Source organism: Haliotis asinina, chromosome 8 (assembly GCF_037392515.1).
Source record: "Haliotis asinina isolate JCU_RB_2024 chromosome 8, JCU_Hal_asi_v2, whole genome shotgun sequence".
Classification (NCBI taxonomy): domain Eukaryota; kingdom Metazoa; phylum Mollusca; class Gastropoda; order Lepetellida; family Haliotidae; genus Haliotis; species Haliotis asinina.
The window spans coordinates 46,130,193-46,152,420 of NC_090287.1; the positions used below are offsets into that span (position 1 = coordinate 46,130,193).

Genomic DNA, 22,228 nt, shown 5'->3' on the forward strand with positions numbered 1-22,228 from the left:
TCTTCAGTCATGTACCAGAATATTGCCACCTGTTAAGGGAGAGGGGCTTATTGTGCTCAAAGCTGGTTGCATAAGTCAGGGATTCTTACTGGCTGCTTCCTAGTCTTCAAGACGAAATCCAAGGACAACTGAAACTATCATACCGAAATGAACAGGGTTGTGTTCCTAAAATGGGTAAAAAAATCAACTGGTTCATTTGGAAATGAGATAGTTAACTTTATTTATGGACTTTGTGAATGTTATTAGCATGCATCACAATTCTTGACAAAAGTTTCGAAGAAAATATATACTTATGAAAGGAAATTAAGCATATATACTACAAAAAAAAAAAAGAAACACATAGCTGAAAATTGTTATCAATTTATACACTTAAGGATCAGTTATACAGAGCAGTCATGAAGAAAACCTTAATGCATGTTAATGGTCCAATGCTGCAAGAAACTGTACGTCACAAATGACAAGTGTTCCAAAGTCAAGGTCGCAGAGCAGTCAGCATCTTGTGTGGCCACCATTAGAATCAAAGGTTCCTTCTCATCGGCGTCCCACAGACTGGACCAGATTCCAAGTGAAGTGTCTGCTAATGAGTTGGTACTCTTCCCTCAAGGCCACAAACAGCAGGTAACATCTGTGGCCGAGGGTCACACTGTCGCACACGACAATCCAAATCGTCCCATAAATGATCAATAGGGTTAAGATCCGGTGATCATGAGGGCCAATCAAGAACCTGAACATTGTTCTGGGCAAGGAAATCCCTGGTTATTCTTGCTCTATGTGTCCAAGCGTTATCATGCTGAAAAATGATGTTCTGGCAGTTCATGAAAGGAAGGACATGAGGCCTGATGATTTCATCACGGTAATGTCGAGGTGTCAAATTCTCCATCTTTGCAATGGCCATGGAAAATGTTGGCGACACCACTGTCTGCATTGTTGCCGATGTTGACGTGTAAGGAAAGGTCCTTGCAAAGGTCTTCTGGAACTAATCTAGCCTCACGTAAGCAGTTCCTCACAGTCTAATCAGAAATTGTTCAGAGTCCTGGCACTACCCATGTTGTGGAGGAGGATGTGGTGACCCTGTTCTGCAAATGTCGAAACCGAATTAACCTGTCCTGAGCGGGTGTGGTCACACAGGGTCGACCTAACCTAGGTTGATGATGTGTTGATGCTTGCTGCTGGTAGTGATGCCAAAGTTGTGCTAGGGTACTCTGTGGCACATTTGGTTGCCTTGCAATTGCAGAGTGAGACTCCCCACCCTCCAAATGACCAATTGCATAGTTGCACTGACCCTCAGTAAGTTTAGGCATAACTCTAACACCAAATTTAAGGTTGTCAACTGTTGCAAGAGCAGTGAACCCCTCCCCCGTCTCCCCGACTTTTATTGGAAATGATGTATGGAATATGCATGCAAAATTAAATGCACGAATTTCTTCCCATTCACAATTTATTGCATTTATTGAGGAAAACAGATTTTGGTGTGTCAAAAAGTTACTTGGAGTTCGCCAATACATACACTCAGCTTCTTCTTGTTTGTGGTATAATAATGAGAAGTGACATAAATAAATAGGGCGTTTATCACAGATGTCAGTTGGTGTATGTACAATGGGGATAAAAAATAATAGAAATTAATTTACAAATGTAAATACCATGATTGCAAGATAATTAGCCTATAGAATCAAACATTCTTCCACACAAAGAATCTTGAAAAACAGTTGGTTTGACAGTAATTTCAAGCTTCTGAGGTTTCAGCCTTATAGTGGAAGATACTGAGTTTAAATTACGCAGACTAACTTACCGCATCTTGAGTGGAAATTGGCTTTCGTTTTTCAAATACATCTTCAAGCAGCTGGTGAAACACAAGATCACACTCAACTGGGTCTCCAAAGTTTATGTAAGGCTTGATAAACAATCGTTTCTGTAAACATAGAATGATTTTATTATTGACTTGTGTAATAATCAAATTAGCAAATATTTTGATTCAATGCTGTAGCTCACCCTTACACAAAGGAAGATACATACAAGAGATGTCATTACAGATAAAAGCTGATGTCAGCATTAATGTTCTAACATGTAATATGTTAGTAGTGTACATACACAGCCAGCAAAGAAAGCAATTCTGAAAGGGTTAGTGTAATATAATTTACTTAAGGCTGCAAATGAAGTTGACCGAGTGGAGTGACTGAGGTGAATACTCCCTGGTAGAAATGGAAGACAAAGTAAGGTGATGTAATTTTGCATCACAGTTACTCAAACAGTGTCCTCCATCCTTGAATGACTATGGTCTGTGAAAGCTCTTTTAGGCATTCCAGCAGGAGTATTGTAAACCTGCAGACATTTGTGTCTACCCCTTACTATGGACATTATAGCGATTACACCCACTGCATTTGTACACATGGAAGTTCAAGACTGACATGCATTGCGACATTGGTTCCCAAGAGTAAGTTTCATCATACAGGGGTAGATGAAAATGGTGTAGTGATGTCAATACAGTGTGACATAATGCACGTCATCTCATAAAGTACCTTTGATCTTTTCACAAAGCATCTTAAAAAATTTAAAAAATAGTTCTAATACATTGAACAATACAAGAGTCATCACAAGATGGCATATCCCCCGATCCCCACATGTTTGAAAGGACAAATAGTCTGAGAGTTACTCATTGTTTTTTTAGACTAAGTTTGAATTGTTTCCATGGAATTCATGAAAATTATAAATGCCACATATCTGTAACCAGCAAAGTCACAATTTCATATATCTGCCAAGATCTGCTGAAAGATATGAAATGGTTTTCGAGTTGTGCTCTGGGAATGAAGTCCGAAACGTTTCCATGGAAACCAAGAAAATAATATATCACAAAAACCTTTAAAAACCAAAAGGCACCACTTTGGGGTCTGCCACACATATCTACCAAGTTTTACTAACAGATATTAAGAAGTTTTTGAGTTCTGCTCTGGAAATGAAACACACTTCTCACACTCCGGAAACAAAGCCCATCCCTCCATTTTGAGACTATGTCCGAAATGTTTCCATGGAAACCGAGAAAATAATAAATCACAAAAACCTGTACATAGTGAATGGCACCACTTCAGCTTCTGACTGATATATCTACCAAGTTTTGGAGAAAAATATTGAACAGTTTTTGAGTTCTGCTCTGGAAACGAAGCCCATCCCTCCATTTTGAGACTATGTCCGAAACGTTTCCATGGAAACCGAGAAAATAATACATCACAAAAACCTGTACATAACAAAGACACCACTTTGGGGTCTGCAACACATATCTACCAAGTTTTATGGACAGATATTAATGGACAGTTTTTGAGTTCTGCTCCGGACACGAAACACATCTCTCACTTTTCAGACTAGGTCCAAAACGTTTCCATGGAAACTGAGAAAATAAGAAATCACAAAAACCTGTACATAGCAAAAGGCACCACTTCAGCTTCTGACTGATATATCTACCAAGTTCTGCAGAAAAATATTGAATGGCATTTGAGTTTTGCTCTGGAAACGAAACATACCTCTCAGTTTTGAGACTATGTCCGAAACGTTTCCATTGAAAACGAGAAAATAATACATCACAAAAACCTTTAAATACCAAAGGGCACCACTATAGGTTAGATTGATATATCTACCAAGTTTTGCAGAAAAATATTGAATGGTTTTTGAGTTCTGCTTTGGAAATGAAACACACTTCTCACTTTTCAGACTAGGTCCAAAATGTTTCCATGAAAACCGAGAAAATAAGAAATCACAAAAACCTGTACAAAGCAAAAGGCACCACTTCAGCTTCTGACTGATATATCTACCAAGTTTTGGAGAAAAATATTGAACAGCTTTTGAGTTCTGCTCCAGAAACAAAACACACCTCTCAGTTTTGAGACTATGTTCGAAACGTTTCCATGGAAACCAAGAAAATAAGACATCACAAAAACCTTTAAATACCAAAAGGCACCACTATAGGTTCAGACTGATATATCTACCAAGTTTTGGAGAAAAATATTGAACAGCTTTTGAGTTCTGTTCCAGAAACGAAACACACCTCTCAGTTTTGAGACTATGTCCGAAACGTTTCCATGGAAACCGAGAAAATAATACATCACAAAAACCTGTACATAGCAAAAGACACCACTCTGGGGTCTGCAACACATATCTAGAAAGTGTTATGGACAGATATTAAGAAGTTTTTTGAGTTCTGCTCTGGAAACGAAACACACCTCTCACTTTTCAGACTAGGTCCAAAACGTTTCCATGGAAACTGAGAAAATAATATATCACAAAAACCTGTACACAGCAAAAGGCAATCTGCAATCTTGATCTTTATCACTACTGCAGAGTACATTGTTCTGTCAGCTACCTTGTTCCTCTTTGTCACTTCCATTAATTACTGTATTTGACATTTATGACCTTTATTGGTAATCCCCCTTGGCTGTGTCAGTCATCACATCAGCTGTAGAAGGAAGTGCTATTAGTTTCTCTATCTGTCCATTGTTGAATCTTTGCTTGTCTATTGTTGTTAAAATCTATATATATGTATGCTCATATCTATACTGTACGTGAGATGTGAGTGTGGAGACCGGCATTCTGACTGTCTTTGTAGGGACAACCGCGAGCAGGATGATGCCGCTTGCAGGAAAGGTCCTGGGGTTGAGCTGGAAGTCCACTCACCTCAAACAAGTATACATGAATAAGGTGACATCCCATGCAGCAAATATATCTATGCAGTGACGGTAAGAGAGTGATCATCTTGTCAATCCGACATCAGAAAATAATCAAAGGATCGTTGCAACGTACATTTCACATTCAGGTATCGGCTACTCTGGACACATTCAATAAACATTTCAAAGACAGTGTCTTCAAAACAGAATTTCGGCTTTGCCGTGAGGCTCAGTACAAAATAGTGATACTAATTAGCGTCATAAAAAGTATGCATTTAACATCTCAGCAAGTATTTCACATTAAGAAATTTGAAACCAGGAGTGTAACTTTACCATGTGACTCGGACAGTACTTATGGGTATTGTTGCCCTGTCTTCCCGTGTCTGTGACGGAGCTTGCCCATATAGTGCAGGTGCTATGCACCCCCAAAAAATAATACTCCTACAATGGGGGCTATTCCTGTGTCGTTGACAGAGTTTGCCCATGTATTGTGGGTGTTATGCCCAGTAAAGAAGTATTAATAACAACCCTACTCTGACTTCAAAATTCTGAAATGCTGAATATTGCTTTGCTGTCAATGCCTTAATATTGCCACATGATAAAAATGTGGTTATGGGTATTTGGACTAAAGAATATTTCCATTCTGACTTCATTGTATATCTATATAAGTAATCAACGTTCACATGCTCGAAATACAATATGGTATAGACATAAGAAGGTAGTAATGTACTGGTCTACGATCAAACATACCTGGTTGCACTTATCAACAATAACACATTGTATATCCTGAACTCAGTTCATTTAAGTACACACAGATAAGTAAGTCCTAATGATCTGTCTTGTACACAATGTCCATGTTGAAGATGTTCATAAGGTGGCTTCTGGATGAATACACAATCTCCATGTTGATGGCTGTGATAAGATATCTATGGTAGAGACGCACCTACTTTCTTGGTCTGTCATATCTTGCTGTTCCATCCTTAATTTGTAGGTAGTCCATTAGGTGGTTGCTGTATGAAACTCCATTCAAGATGGCAGTGTTGAGGGACCATGTTCACTTACAATCTCTTCGTTTTGACGTAGAACTTGGGGAATCATCCTTGATACATGATGTTAATGGTAGGGACATAGAGAGGTTTCAAGATCAGGAGTAAGCTAGAAAGTCACTCCATCCAGATTCTAACACCAGTTGTCAAGGGGTTTCTATAGTCATCGGGGAATTACTTCGGTATTAGATTAAGAGCATTATGTAATTACTGTATATGACATTTATGGCCTTTATTGGTCATAAATGTCATATACAGTAATTGATGGAAGTGACAAAGAGGAACAAGGTAGCTGACAAAACAATGTACTCTGCGAAAGTGATAAAGATCAAGATTGCAGATTGAATAATAATAATAAAATATCATATAGCCTGGCTACATAGTTTTTGGTCTGTAGAAATATTTGGACATGGCTGTCCTGGAGTAGACACTATAACAGAAGACAAGATCTATGGAGCATGTTGTGTGCAGTTCCAGAAGTCAACCTTAGCAGAAAGTGGTGAACATACTTGGTATCACTCCTGACAACAGCACACAACTTGCTCCACAGACCTTAACGTCCATGAATCTTAATTAGGGAGAACTCCTAGGCACCATGAATATTCTAAACACAATCCATGTAATTATTCTCCAATACCGTGCAACAATAGTACTGGAAAGGCTGTCCTGATCAGAGGCAGGTTTACAGTAATTCCATAAAGCAATTTGAGGCTTCAGCGTTGTCAGTGTTGCTCAACCAATGAACAAGAATAGGATAAGATGTTCACTCTGATGATTGCTGGAAGCATGTAAAGTTGGTGGCCATTGATGGCCACTACAAACTACAAACTCTGATACATCTGTATGGTAATAAAACACACAGTTCAGGAGGAGAAATAATCTCGTTACACTCATTACTGTGGACATAGCAGGGAGAAAAGTCAACAAAACACCTAACACAGCTGTATCTCCACATCTTAGGTTTCACTATTTTTGTGTCAATCAGCACTATAAACAGAATCACTATCTTCAGAGGCTTTCAGTTTCTGGTTCTATGACAATTATATGATAACAATATGAGGCTGGAACTAAATAGACACATATGAAACACAGGTGACACTCTTTTCATTCCTACCTTGAAAATAAGCTTCAGGTCCTTAACAGCTCCACTTCGTGACAGCCGTTCCCACTTGCTCAGTGTGTCAGATAGCCTTTCATCCACTGACATGCATCGCTCTATCAACATAATATAACAATATAATACATATCATCATTTGTTCTTCATGTTCCATGGTATCTGCTTGTGTAATCTGCAGAATGATAGTGCAATATTTTCAATGAAATCAAAAAGAATATTGGCCAGTTAGTCCTCACCAATAACATCAATGAGATGAAAGGTATATTTTTGAGTTAACTTACATTTGTTTGGTTTCAGTTTTTCAAAAAAGGATTTGGTTGTAAGTTCATTTTCATTCTGGGGAAGATGAAAACTATCCTGAGCTTAAATTGTTATAAACATGAAATCTAACAGAGGAGGTGTCAGCGATGTTACTTTTCCCATGATATGGTTTTACAAATGAAATGGTGATGTTTAACTCCACAGTTCAATGAGTACATAAATTGAAAAATAACAGAAATTCATAACCAGCATCTTGTCTAAATAATTGACAGACAGTTCAATCTTGTTTTTGTTTTTTTCATAAAGGCAGATTATCAGGCCATTATTCATTATCCCAAACAGTATCCTAGTTGCTACTGTAACTACATATTATAATGTTAGTTGAAGTAAAAAAAGCAGATACCTGAACCACTCATAACTTCATACATTGCAAATCCTTCAGCATCTGATCGCATGCCAATTTTCACCTTCACCACTTTAGTGAGCTGAAACAAATTTGTTGAAATTGATGTATTATCATCAATGATAATGATTCTTAGAGAAATGCCTCTGTCACTTGGTTACCTTATTTACTGACACTTGCTTCTGATCCACAGGTTTAACTAAAATGTCAATTTTAAAGCCCATCAACTTTAAGTGCATGTTATTAAGTCATAGTCTACCAGTTGAGGCATCAAGAAACGTTTTCCAGGATGACAATAATCACTCTGATCCAAGTTCAGTGTGGCCTCACCCTCAATGATGATTGTTTTATTAACTTCCCTTGAATTTCTTCTCACAGTGACACGTTTGGCCTGTCATTGCACAAACATGATATCTCAATTGTTTTAGAGTAAAATTTTCACCCACAAGCAGGGGGTTGCACTTCCACAATGAAGAAGGCTAGCTATTGTTTTTTCTTGATCCTCACGAAAAAAGTCAGGGAAGGGATGGTGAAAATCCATTGTCCTAACCTAACCAAACGCCCAGGGCATGCAAATCTAAAGTCATGTTTCAATTGTATCTTCAGAGAGAAGTGATTACAGTTAAACAGACTTTATGACGTCACTTTTGTCTTGACATCACAATACAACTGTATACAAATGTTCCTGCGTGGCATTGCCATGACGTCACATTGTCAGCTTTAAAACTGACAGTACTAGAAGCATAAGGAAAACAAGCATAATTCAAATACACTGCATTACTGATTCAACAATGGAAACAGTTCTTTAAGGAAAAGGTTTTCTTCAGCTTTACACTGCATGGCATCAGCAGTATTCATTTTATAAAAAGGGAATATTTTGAATTTTATTTCCTGTCCTGCTGGGCATTTGTCTATGTGAGCGATTAAGGGGATGCACCTGGTTTTGGGGTCCTTAATCTGCTGTTTATGGATGAGCATTCTGTCCCTCAAGCACTCCGTTTGTCCAGTGTATTCTTCATGACACAATATATAATACAATAACATAAATAATAAGTTTTGCAGAGCAGTTAATGTTAGAGCGTACGTTAAACATTTGTTTCCTGTTTTTGAACTTTATACATGAACTTTCAAGTATATACTCACAAGTTCCACAAATTCCCCATTTACACTTTGAGACACTGAATTTTGTAGGTTTAATACATGAGTTGAATTTGGCACATGTCAATATGTGTTTTAATTTACGGATTTGGTGTTTACTTTTTATCGTAGTTATTACATTACATCGATTCATTTTAATGCTGATTGACGTCATCAGTTCCAAATGTATTCCCATGCTTCAAATGTTCAGTAACACCCGGAAATTGGCCAACAGATGACGTTTATCTCCTACTTGAATTACATAAATTATCACATCGTGTTGAAGGAAATATGGGGTTTGTATACAACCTTACAAGGTACAACCTTACAAGGAACTGATAAAACCCTTATTTCGCTCACCACGATGTGATAACGCATTTATCTAGCTGAATGTTTTCACTAAATCAAAAAAAACCAACACGCATCGTTTCATTGCTGCCATGTTGACAACAGCTGATAGTTTGACCTCAATGCACCGCACGTTACTAAAGGCTTGTCGATGCACGCTTTTCTCACGTAGGGGGCGTAGCGGGGTGATATGACTTTCACAGCGGGATTACACGACTTTTATACTCCCGCTCACGGATTGTTATGGATGTACATGGTATTTTATCAGAGTCACATGGACCAATCAAAACTCGACATTCTTACATGAGGCTAGATAATGGCAATTGTAACTATGATAAAAAGTAAACCCATACACTCACTATATACACATATACGTCATGACAAAAGTAACGTCATCACAATCTGTTTAACTGGAATGATATCTCCCTGAAGATACAATTGAAACATGTAAGAGAAGATCCACACACACACACACACCCACACACACACCCACACACACACCCACACACCCACACACACACACACACACACACACACACACACACACACACACACACACACACACACACACACACACAAACTGGTATATGAGTTCACACAGTTGAAGACGTTTATGTACAATGTGTTGACATAATGAGGCTTGTTGTGATACAGATGTGATTGAAGCCAGATAAACAAAGGGTAGATTATTTATGATTGGCCCTGATTAGTTGATCATAATCTGTAGGGATGTAGTTAAACCTTGATCTCTGTTTGTCTCTGTCGGGTTGAGTTGTTTGATGTCGATCCTGATGCCTTGCAGATGGAGACACATCAGAACTGGGGCAGTTATTATTATTAACAGCCCAAGACTGGATGGGTAGGTATGTGTAGATATGGGTCTTGCAGAATTCCATATGGACTTCTTGTGTCAGCATTTCACCTTTCAGCATTTCCAGTTTCGGATCGTCAGATTGATGATCATTCACAGTTCTGTTGAATCATTCTGTTGAACCCTTTGCCTGGATTCCTCAAGGTTAAACTCAAGAAAAATGTTCCTGGATGTGAGTGAGTGAGTGAGTTTCGTTTTACGCTGCACTCAGCAATATTCCAGCCATATGGCGGCGCTCTGTAAATAATCGAGTCTGGACCAGACAATCTAGTGACCAAGAACATGAACATCGATCTGCGCAAAAGGGAACCAATGATGTGTGTCAACCAAGTTAGCGAGCCTGACCACCTGATCCTGTTAGTCACCTCTTACGACAAGCATAGTTGCCTTCTATGGCAAGCATCGGTTGCTGAAGGCCTATTCTACCCCGGGACCTTTACAAGTATGGATGTTAGCACTTCTAGCTACTAATAGTGCATGGGTTTTGGGTGACAGGCTTTTGTCAAACATGACTGCAAGACAGAATCAGAGGGGAAGACATTTCAGTTTCCTTTGGTGATGGGTGTTTCAGGGACTTCAAGACGCTGCTGCTTCGTGCTGATAATGATGTTTTCTGGCTTTTTCAGAATTCAGTTTAGGAAAGCTGCTTGATATCCGTTAACAAATACCATGTGCCCAACTTGACTTGACAGAGCTGATTATTGACAGCACACAGATGAGTGTTTGAGTTGTTTCACGCTGCTTTTAGCAATATTCCAGCAATATCATGGCAGGGGACATGTGGGGGGTATACAAATAAAAATTCAATCTATGTTGACAGATTAAACTGCCACGAGGAATGATGTAAAGTGAAAAGAGGACAAGGTCCAGTACTGACCCCTGGGGTATTCCACAGTACCTGACATGTGCATCAGAATAATTTAGGTTTAGGATCACTAAACTTCCTGGCCAGGAGGGTTTTGCTGTATTGCTACCAACTGTATATCCTAACTGAACATGGTCTTTAAAAGAATTGACAGAGATGGCAGAGTGAATTATGTAAAACATTTCACACCTTCATATACAAAGAAAATACCTATTCAGAACCATCAGAAAAAAGAATTTCAGCATTCCGGAAACATGAGAAGGTAAATCCTGTAGCAATATTTCCTAGTTCAGTCAGTCAGTCCATCAGTTTGTCTGTTGTGGCTAATTGCCACGTTTCAGCTATCCATTTGAGCGTGTACTAGGAGTTCTCTGATTGGAGAGGTATCAGTATTGCGGGCCGGTCACTTTCGTCATCTGGGTTACCTGCGACCAGATGCTGAAGGATTTGCAATGTACGATACCAGTGATTACCCTAGAGATCACCCCCATGCACAGTCAAACCAATATGAAATCATTAGGAAAGATGAAAGTGCTGGCACACCAATTGCTGAATATGTTGGCTTGAGACCCAAGATGTATTCTATCAAGGAAGCAGACGACGCTGAAATAAGAAAGGCTAAGAGTGTGAAAAAGAATGTGGTGGAACGATATATCAAGCATACCGAGTCCCTGATATATGTTGTCTTCAGGTTCTTCCTCACTTTTCCACAGGTCTGCATAACAGTAATATATATCGCTGTGGTCTATGCTAAGCACCTTGTTGCCGCTAATTTTTATAATGACCTTCTTGACTACAGCACGACCCACATTATCCACTAGCTCGCATTTGTCGTTGCCTGAAGTCAAAGTGTTGTTAAACATGAAGCGTGCCGTACCAAGTACTATGATGTCGTTCTGGCCCAAGTTTGGAAATCAAACCAACAGTGTTTGGTTCTGGTCTATCTTGCTGGGGTTGTTCATAATAGTAACCGACTTGCGCACAGCTATGACGCCTAGTGGTTCTCTTAATCTTCGAAAAGGATTTAGATTTCTAGTGTAAGACATTATACATATTAATATTTAATATAATATAATTTCAAAATATGGATGATTTTCAGATGGATGATTTTGGAGCTACTGCTCCTGCTGATGTTGATTACGATGAAGATACTTCATTCACTACTAAATCCCAGAGAACCCTACTACTAAACCAAACAGTAGACGATTATTATGATGGATTAAAAAGAGATAAAAATTACATCAAGCCTATGTACTGAGACTATTCAAAGTTTATCTTAGATGATTATGGTGTTCTATGTCTTAAGGATAACCCAGGGTTTGACCTTGTTAACAAATGCACTAGAAAACCACTCGCCTTGCCAACTCTAGCCAGTCGCCATGGTTCTGAATTTATACGTGAAAAACTAAAGAACTCGTGAACAACATGGGAAAACTGAACGAATTCGACGAGCACATAGCTCATGAAAAAGTCAGCGAAACAGAAGACGATTTAGAAGATGAGAGGGGTGCACTATTGGAATCCGCTTCCTCGAATTGTGAACAGCTTGGAACTCAGATCAGTTGCATTCGGGAAACAATCGATAGAATACTAAACGCGGATACAACTTTAGCCAACAGGATTCGAATATTGTTCCGTGAGCAAGGCATCACCATTGCTAGTGTTTTAACGGCATTGGGCTTCATCATATATCAAATGCTGCATTATCAGTTACTGGAGGGGACATGCAGTCAGCTGTCCGCAGGACCACAAGTGGGGGGCACCACACCGCCAAGCAGTGGTGACATCAGAGACTGGATAAAAAAGACCTCTGAAATCACACGGGGAAGTCCTGGCTACACTCGCTGGTAAGGCTGTGGAAGCCCTGCCTGGTATCCTAGGAAGTATCACATTGTGGCTGCTCAGTGCGCTTGGCAAAACTGCCACGTGGCTTAGTCAAAATCTGTGGGCATTCATCGTTGCCATGGCTGGGCTGGTGTATGTTGCAGCTAGACGGGTCCTGCGGTGACCTGTGGTCGGCTGTCCGCAACTAGTGGGTGTGGGGGGCCACCGACCACGACACCTCCAACGGTCAGAGCTGTTTTACGATCGATATGTTGCTGGTTGACTGCCTGCACTGTGGGGGAGACCGTGTGGGTGACTTGCGATTGTCGCTGGCACTGGTGATGGTTGCACTATACCATTTTCACCAGTGTGGGGGTATGTGGGAGACGTTTATATCAGCATTAACACCTAATTTTTGGTCGGCTGTGGCAATGATTATTTCATTGTAGCCCACTATTTTATTGATTCTCAGATGCCTGTGGCTTGGAGCCATGTACAAACCCCCACCGAACACGTAGTCTCCTTTTGACCTGGTGTATTGTAAGGTGTCCTGGTATCGTTTTATAAAACTAGGTAGATCTACCGGTGATGCTATTGCATCCTCAATGTTAGCCATGAACTGTTTCTGCGTGTCATAAGCTGTTCCACGACCTATGATGCTGGAGCACGTCTGCGATTGAGCGCCAAGATTAGCCCACACATATGTTCTAATCGAATTGTTTAAACGAAATAATACCAGCGCGAGTGTATCCTTTCAATGTATCCAGCATAAAATATTTCAAATCATCGCCTGGCCCCTGTTTAAACTTCCAAACGTTGTAATCCTTGCTGTCATCAAAAGCCATGTAACGGTCACCCCACTCATTGTTTTGAAGTAGTGATATGACTTGTAACCCCATTTTTTAACCACATCGTAGCTGGCTTCTGCAAGAGAGAGATAGGAATTCCTAATCCATGATTCGGTCCTGGCAAACGCCAGTCTGTATTCGGATCAACACCGAAATTCATTACAAACTCGTTCGTATGCCCGTCTATAATACGGATTGTTTATTGCATTCCATGCCTTATCTTGAGGTGCGCTTATTTCTTTGAGAATACGTCTGATATGGTAGTACACATGAAATGTAAACACAGATTTACTCAGTTCATACCGTCTAGTGTCTGTCAAAGCCAAGCCGCATCCAGTAGTTGCGCTCCACACAGCGAAATTGAATTGATTCTGCCAGAACTTCATCGGGTTGTTAAACCATTCATGTACCGTTTTCACATTCGTGACAGAAAACCCATAATGTTCAAACACATCCATAAATCTGGCTATAAAATACAAACCATGGGGGTCTCCACAATAACTTGCAGTTGGCTGTCCGCAGGGCTATGGGGCGTCCCCACAGGACACCACGATTTTCATGTGTGTGAAGTCGGAGGTATTTATGTGGTTGTTTTTAGGATAACGTACTTCGGGTTTATGCATGTTATTATTATATATAATTTATATTATAATATGTACATTACACTTCCAGATGAGCCCATTCAACTTACTTGTGTCTTTGACAACACAAGTAAGTTGGCATTATGTGATATCACCTACTACCCACGATGGACAAACAAAATAAAAAAACAATAATAGAATTATAATCAGTAATCATATACACACAATAGAGGATGTTTACTAAAGCGTGTGTTCTCTCAATGATGAAATTTTCAAACCCACAGGAGGTGAACTTACAATAACTGACTCAAAAGGGAAGAGTGACGTTTGATAACACAAAAGGAAAAGAAATGGTGGGAATCATTGAACAGTTGGCGAATACGCTAGGGATGAATCCAGCTTTAAATGTATTATCCCCTGGCAATATCAGCACTGGTATTAAAGTTCCAGAGCTAATTCCATACCACAAGCTATGCGTTCATCTTGACCAGCTTAACACATAATGGAAAATATTAATCAAATAAAATAAAATGAATGTCCTTCCACGTGGTTGAGGGCTGTCCTGGCTAAAACAGAATAATACAATGAGGTTCGCACCGAGTCATTTTCATCGCACCAGTATAAAAAATGAACAAATGGTAATATTCCCGAATTAAAAGTATCAATTTTAGATACAAAAAACAATACTGTAAATATAGGTTACCTAAGCATAACTGTACATATACAAAATGGCCAGTAATCAAGGACCAGGAATGCAAATAAAAAGATGGTTTATTTGACTTAGGTGATACTAGAGGGTTTGATGACGCAGGAATAGATGGTAAAATATATGCTTTTAATCTTATGAACAACATGTACAAACGAGTTGAAGTCTCAGCCGCAGGTGGATCTGGTGGTACTTTTAAACTAGATACATTTGGTTCTGTCAACTTCACACCATACAATATAATTCGCAACAACGCAGGTGAGTGGTTAATACAACCATCATTTGGTGGTAAATTGTTTGATTTAGAAGACTTTGATAGGCCTACAGATACTTATCAAAACAAACCATACCATCTAATACACACTGACGACAACAAGTGGACGATGTTACCCAGCTCATATCAACTGGCTTCTCAACATAACACTAATTTCATCATATGTTTTCATGGAAAACAAAGACCACTACCTAAACAAAGCCGTAAACAATGGAACCCTGCTCGTGGCTTACGTCCCATCACAGAGACATAGTGTTATCATCACATCAGCCTCTAGTAGAGAAGTCCACATGCTGTCATGTAAACCTGGGGAGAACGCAGTATTGCAGTTGGTTACTGAATTTGCTGGTGTAGCTATCCTCCTACAAAGCCTCTCGGATAATACCACGCTGGCCATGCAAGTTTTACTAGGTGAACCACCGTAGAGCGATATTGAGATTGTGAAAGGAATCAAACTCTGATGGGTTAAAAAACACCAGGGTTGCATTTGCTCAATTTACGTACGGGTGGGGGGTGTTTCACACACCAGTTTGCGAGATGTCACAGTGATAGTGTAAGACACTAAGTCTAAACAAGATTTTTCTAACCGAGCACATCGGTTTTATTGGTTTGAAGTTCATACACGAGACATTATCAGAAAAACAATTTAAAACTATTTTCTAACAGTATTATATAACTAATGGTATCCAATGTAACACTCGCTGATCTAGGAGACACAGAGGATTTCAATTTAGGAAGCGAGGAAGACACCTCATACATCTTACACATAAAAGATAGAGTATACAAACGAATGCCACTAACAGATGTTAAAGAGCTTGAATGGTTAATTAAGACAAAACTAAGAAACCCTTACATCGTTTCTAATCAAAATGACCTTGTTTCCAAAATTACTAACAAAGGCACCCTTCTCATATCCTTAATCCCCTCAGAATATAATTCTATACAAGTGTTACGAATACCAGGCCAGACTGGTGGCAACATGCTAGTGCCAGTCAGCTCCCATTGCTATCGGTCCTCAGTGGCGCAATTGGTTGTGGTGCAGCCTTATTGTGTACAGTTGCTCAGTGAGTTCGTATCCCACCGCTGCTTCCTGGGATCCCTTGCTTTCGTGAAGCATGGACACTTGATGGTCCTTGCACCTTTCGTGAAGCAAAGGATCAAGATCATATGAGTTGGGTCTTTGAAAAGGACCTTTCTGGACGGGGCACTCTTAAGGCAAGCGATGGCACTGATGCAGTTGCCCTTAGGAGAAATGTGCAACATCTTTCTAAGTCTCCCTTGGGGGACTGTGGCTACAAACTGACCCCTTTAATAATTTTTTTTTCTTTCAATCTTTCTGGCCAGTAAATTTGGGATGCGAACAAAAAGTAGTCAATAAAAGGGGAGGGGAAAAAGGGGCTACAAAGGCTTCGTTTGATAGATAAAGGCTTCTTTTGATAGATAAAGGCTTATAAATATCAGACGTGGTCCAATACCTCTGTTCCCTATACTACTGCCCTCCACTCCCCTAATCCCAGAGTAGGCATTAGTGCACGCTAACAGCTTAGTCCAAGTATGTACAGGTAAGCATAAAGCTGTCACAACAAACTTTGTTCCCTATTTTATTCCCTTTATCTATTTTTTCCCTGTAGGTGTTAGTAGACCAAACCAAACAGTTATTAGCTTTGATTCCCATCTGGTGACGATTACCTAATGATACTCCATGACTGTCATACAGCTGTGAATGAACAAATTTACAGTCAGCCGAGTTACATATTTGTTTAAGAATAGGACAGTTTGTTGTAACTAATTCATCAACAACAAGTGTAGCTTTAAGAAGATTAAGGCATTGTTTCGGTATGTATTTAAAAGGAAGTCGAAAAAGTATGTGCATGAAGATTAAAATCCTCTTTGAGCATTTCAAAACATTTAAAATTATAAGTAATTGATGTCCCACATATTTTTCATTCGTTTCAATACCACAAGAAAAATAAGCCTATGTAACTAACTGTTACAAAATTGGTAGACATGTAAAATCTCAAATGTTTTCAACATGGTTTCTATTCATACAAAAGTTAAAAAGCTGCTCCTCTATCAGATATCTCTGACCAATCCCTTTTTGAAAATACCATTCCCCAAGTGTGGAAGGAAGCTTCTATCGTCCCTATTTACCGTAAAATATGAACATAGACAGGGTGCAAGTAGGTAAAAGTATGAGCATAAATATGAGGTTACATTTTGCAGTTCAGGTTGCACTAGTGCAATATCTGAAAGCTGTATGGAGTCACGGACTGAGACACATGACATTATTTTTTTTTTATACAAATGTGCACACACGTCAAACAATTTGATCTGAAAAAACATTACCTGCAGTACAGTTGGTAGAATTTAACTCTGAAAGCTTTGCTTTTTGAAGTAACAGAATAATTTAAATTTTGCTCCAAATTCGTTAACAAAATATGTGATGCTTAGCTGTTTTAATGTCTAAAATAAACACTGATTCACAAAGACGATGACAGTTGTTTTCTAACCAGCCGTTAATTTTCATGAAACCTATATATATGTTACATTGTCACTCTGGCTCTGGTTTCATTTGTTTCCGCGTAAGGAAATTAGATTTCATTCATGACATCTTCAATCATCAAAATTGTACTTCTCATGCCGATATACACAGAACAATATAATGTTGTTGTTATGACACACTGACAATTTATAAGTCTCCCCCTGTCAGAACATTCTTTAAAAAAAAAGGACCACAAAAATCGACTTCGGATTTGCTATAGTTCAATGCATCGACCTCTAACTTGAGGAAGAAAAACACTACAACACAAGCACCAAATGACAATTGCTATTGAACACAACTAACAATAAACAATTGAAGATGATTGAAAGGTAATTATGGTGTATAGTATGGATCTTACGGGAATTTGAATGAATTTAGAAAATGTATATTTTACCTCCATGAGTGCCATGCCGTGTACGTGCTTCCGGTTTCATCGAAGGCAGGTACAATTACAAATATTGAGATATTGTTTCATGACCTGCATTATATAGGTATTGAGTCATTTTCTCTCAATGTATAGGAGCTCAGATTCTGCTTATGAACACGCATTTTCAAACATCCTTCGTGCCTTGTCACTTAGAAAAACTGCGAGTTTGGCCACGCCCTTTCGGGTCACATACGGCTGTCAACATTGTGAATGTTGGAATGTTTATTAAACAAAATCAAAATAAACTCGCTAAACATGGTAATTTCTTTGCAGAAACAATAACATTTAACTATTCATACCATGTAATTAATTCCAGATAAAATAGTTGGATATGTCAAAAGGATGGCACATTTTCTTCGGCATCACGATACATGTGGAGTTGTTTGTTTACCGCCGTTGCCATGATTGTTCCTGTTTGTCCAATCAATGATGTAACATTGAGATTGGCTTTGGCTATAATTATTTAAGCCAAAAGTTACTAATTTTTAGAAAATGCAAAACTTATGAGCTTTCACTTCATCAAAGAACAAAAATTATTGATTAAGCTATCAAAAGATATTTCATGATGAAGAAAATATCAGACTGGGTACCACTTGACTTTGTGTGCTTGAAGTCAACAATGGCCGTCATTTTCGACTGCGTGCCGAGAAATTTGGCGATCACATTTTTAATTCACAGGCATTTCGTGTTATGGTATATAAACGTATTGAAGATTATATATTTATAAAGCTGAGAATTAGTACATTCCATACAGAATTCATATGACACATAGATCCGACTCTTTGAATAATTACTGCAAGTTTTATTTGGAGATGTCATTATCCTGCACTCCTGTCAAATGGGTTCGACAGTAGCATTGAGAGGATTAATGACTGTTCCAATTGCAAACCCGTTGCACTCACAAACTGTCTGGCAAAAATCTTTGAAAAGTGTGCTTTCAAACATGTGCTCAATTATTTGAGAGATAATGACATTTAGAGATAATAGAGATAGTAAGTACAGCATTCGACAGAGCTTGGCACAAGGGTATCATTTATACATTAGAGAGAAATGGCATAAGGGTAATTCATTAAAATGGTTTGAGAGTTATCTTGAAAATAGAGAATGTGTTGTAATTAATGGACTTAGATCTGATAATAAAGCTGTTTTAGCTGAGTACCCCAGGGTTCAGTACTGGGGCTGTCTATCTTTTCATCCCAACAAGACAGAATCAATACTCGTAAATTGCAACCGACTTTGATGCCGAATCTAACCATAAATGGCAATGTCATTAAATCCATTCAAACTCGTAAACATTTAGGTCTTCTACTTGAGCATAATTGCTCATGGAAGGAACACGTTAATGACTGTGCTAAACAAGAGTCATCAAAAGAAGACATACCCCCCGGCCCCAACATATTTGAAAGGACAAATCATCGGACAGTTACTAATTGTGTTTTAAGACCATGTCTGAATTGTTTCCATGGAATTCATGAAAAATATAAATGCCATATATCTGTAATCAGAAAAAGTCACCATTTCAAGATCTGTCTCGTATATCTGCCAAGATCTTTTGAAAGATATGAAATGGTTTTCCAGCTGTGCTCCGGAAACGAAGTCAGCAACATGTTCAGGGAACCGAGAAAATAATACATCAAAGAAAAAAAGGAAATAGCAAAAGGCACCACTTTGGGGTCTGCCACAAATCCAAGTTATACCAGATAATGAGAAGTTTTTGAGTTCTGCTCCGGAAACAAAACACACCTCTCACTTTTGAGACAAAGTCTGAACCGTTTCCATGGAAACTGAGAAAATAATAAATCACAGAAACCTGTAAGTACCAAAGCACCACTTTGGGGTCTGCCACATATATAGTCTGGTTCATAATTATTGAGAATTTTTCTTCTTACTTTGAGCTATCCTAACACCTCAACTGATTCACTGATACTTAAAACTAAGTAATGGTATAAGGGAGGTAACTCATCTTGGCCTACTGAGTATAGTACAATTAGAGTTACCCCCCCTGAATTTGTAGCAGACGTCATTTTCCTCAGCACTGTCAACAATGTCTGCTGAAGATAAATCAAGGTTGATTTTTGAGTTGTGTAATCAAGGAATTGATGATGTAAATACATTGGCACAGAGAACAGGAACTCCTCTTTCTACTGTGTATAGGATAAGGAAGAATTTTAAAGAGGGAAAGGATTTTGGGCACCAGAAAGGAGCAGGGAGACCCAGAAAATTGGACTTCTCAGATCGCGTCCGGCTGGGAATTTTAGCGTCTAAAAAGCAAAGGGCAAGCATGTCCAACATCAGGTATGAAATGATAGAAAGGGGATCAACAGTTGTATCAAAATCTACAGTTAGAAGAAATTTGATTGATCTTGGATGGGAGAAAAAGACTGGAATTCCTTCTCCTCTCATGAAACAAGAACATAAAGACAGGCGTGTTGAGTGGTGTTTGGCACATGAAAACTTTGACTGGGAAAATGTGATTTTTACTGATGAAAGCTCAATATGGGTATATCCCAATAATGTGAAAATATGGACAAAGTCTGCGTCAGCACCGTTGTATCGACGACCTAAATACAGCCCAAAGTTTCATGTATGGGGAGGGATATCCTTATTAGGAACGACCCCGCTGTGTGTGTTTGAGGGAAATCTGACAAGTCAACGCTACACTAACATATTAGATAATTTTCTCCTTCCAAGTGCACATGTGTTTTATGGAAATGACTGAATTTGCAGCAAGATAATGATCCTAAACACACCGCAAAACATGCCAAGCAGTGGTTTCAGGAGAAAAATGTGACTGCATTACCATTTCCTGCATATAGTCCTGACTTAAATCCCACTGAGAACATTTGGGGGATGATGAAGGAATGTGTGAATCAAAAGGGGCTGACAAAAATTGAAGACATGAAGAGAGAAGTGGTCCGATACTGGGACAGCATAACTCACGAGACACTAACCTCTCTGATAGGAAGTATGCCTACCCGTCTTAGACTGTGCCGTGAAGCTCAAGGAGACTTGATAAAATATTAAATTGTTACCTACACAACATGAAAAGGTCAGTTCACTTTCACAATACATTCAGTTTTATCTGATTTGTTCTCGTTTAATAATATGAAATGCTTTAGCTATTCTCAATAATTTTGAACCATACTGTATCTACCAGTTTACACTGACAGATATTAAGAATTTCTTGAATTCTGCTCCGGAAACAAAACACCTCTCACTTTTGAGACAAAGTCTGAATCGTTTCCATGGAAACCGAGAAACTAGGAAATCACAAAAACCTGTAACTAGCAAAAGGCACCACTGCAGCTTCTGACTGGTATATCTACCAAGTTTTGCAGCAAAATATAGAACGGATTTTGAGTTCTGCTCCGGAAACGAAGCCTGCCCCACCACTAGACTAACACCAAAATGTTCCCTGGAAAAACAAAAAAAAAAGAAAAATGCAAACATTCTGTAAATAGCAAAAGGCACAACTGTAGGTTGAGATCATTCTGACTTATGCTCCGGAAACAAAATGATTACGGACGGACAGACATTACATGAGGGGGGACAAAAAGTTGCACCAATCGTCAGTAAACTTAGTCCCAATGCTATTTGTTACACTCCTACACTGGGTCTAACCTGGGGCTACACTGGGTCTAACAACCCTAGTAGGAGGTTGCATCAGGTAACCTGGGGCTACACTGGTGACACGGGGGCTAAATTTACTTAGACTGCGCCAGTGGTGGACCGTCCATGAAGTCTAAAATATTGTTTAAACAGGAAAGCACTAGAAACCATGTACTAACAGTTCAAATCACCAGTTTTTGATTTTGGCAGTCATATGTGGGATAACTGTACCAAATAGCAAGCTGATGTATTTGAAAAGCTTAATCTTGATGCTTTAAGAACAGTGTGAGGCACAGTTCTGGGTACCAGTCATTATATAATATTGTCACCCACTGTGTCATAGAAGATACTTTCATAAAATGACTATGTTTTACAAAATGGTTAATAACACTACAAGAAGTTATTTTAGCAACCTTGTTCTACCTAGAGTATCAGATGTCACTGCTTATAATCAAACCCACACAGGCAGATTTGATCCAAAATAGCTTGCCTGTATGACTTACATATATGCATACAGTTTAACAAAGATTGGCATTACTTCTTGTTTTTGCACCACTGCATAGCATCCACAATGTACATTCATCATGGCATGTTTACTCCTCTTTCCACTGTATCCCTGAGCGGTATTTTTATAAGCTTATGCTTGTTTACCAATCTGGAAATAAACATGTTTAAATCATACCAGAGTAACATCTTCCCAAAAAGGCTTTTCAATGTTTT

At 38.9% G+C, this 22,228-nt stretch overlaps 1 protein-coding gene across 1 annotated transcript in view; it reads right to left on the reverse strand.

Moving 5' to 3' along the window:
• Positions 1 to 22,228, reverse strand: part of LOC137295441 (unconventional myosin heavy chain 6-like) — a 468,840-nt gene that overhangs the window by 49,120 nt on the left and 397,492 nt on the right. The window contains exons 35-37 of the mRNA XM_067826813.1: positions 7,477 to 7,558; positions 6,810 to 6,910; positions 1,790 to 1,909 (exon numbers count right to left, since the gene is read on the reverse strand). Of these exons, the coding sequence (XP_067682914.1) occupies positions 1,790 to 1,909; positions 6,810 to 6,910; positions 7,477 to 7,558 (303 nt within the window). The remainder of the gene's footprint in view (positions 1 to 1,789; positions 1,910 to 6,809; positions 6,911 to 7,476; positions 7,559 to 22,228) is intronic.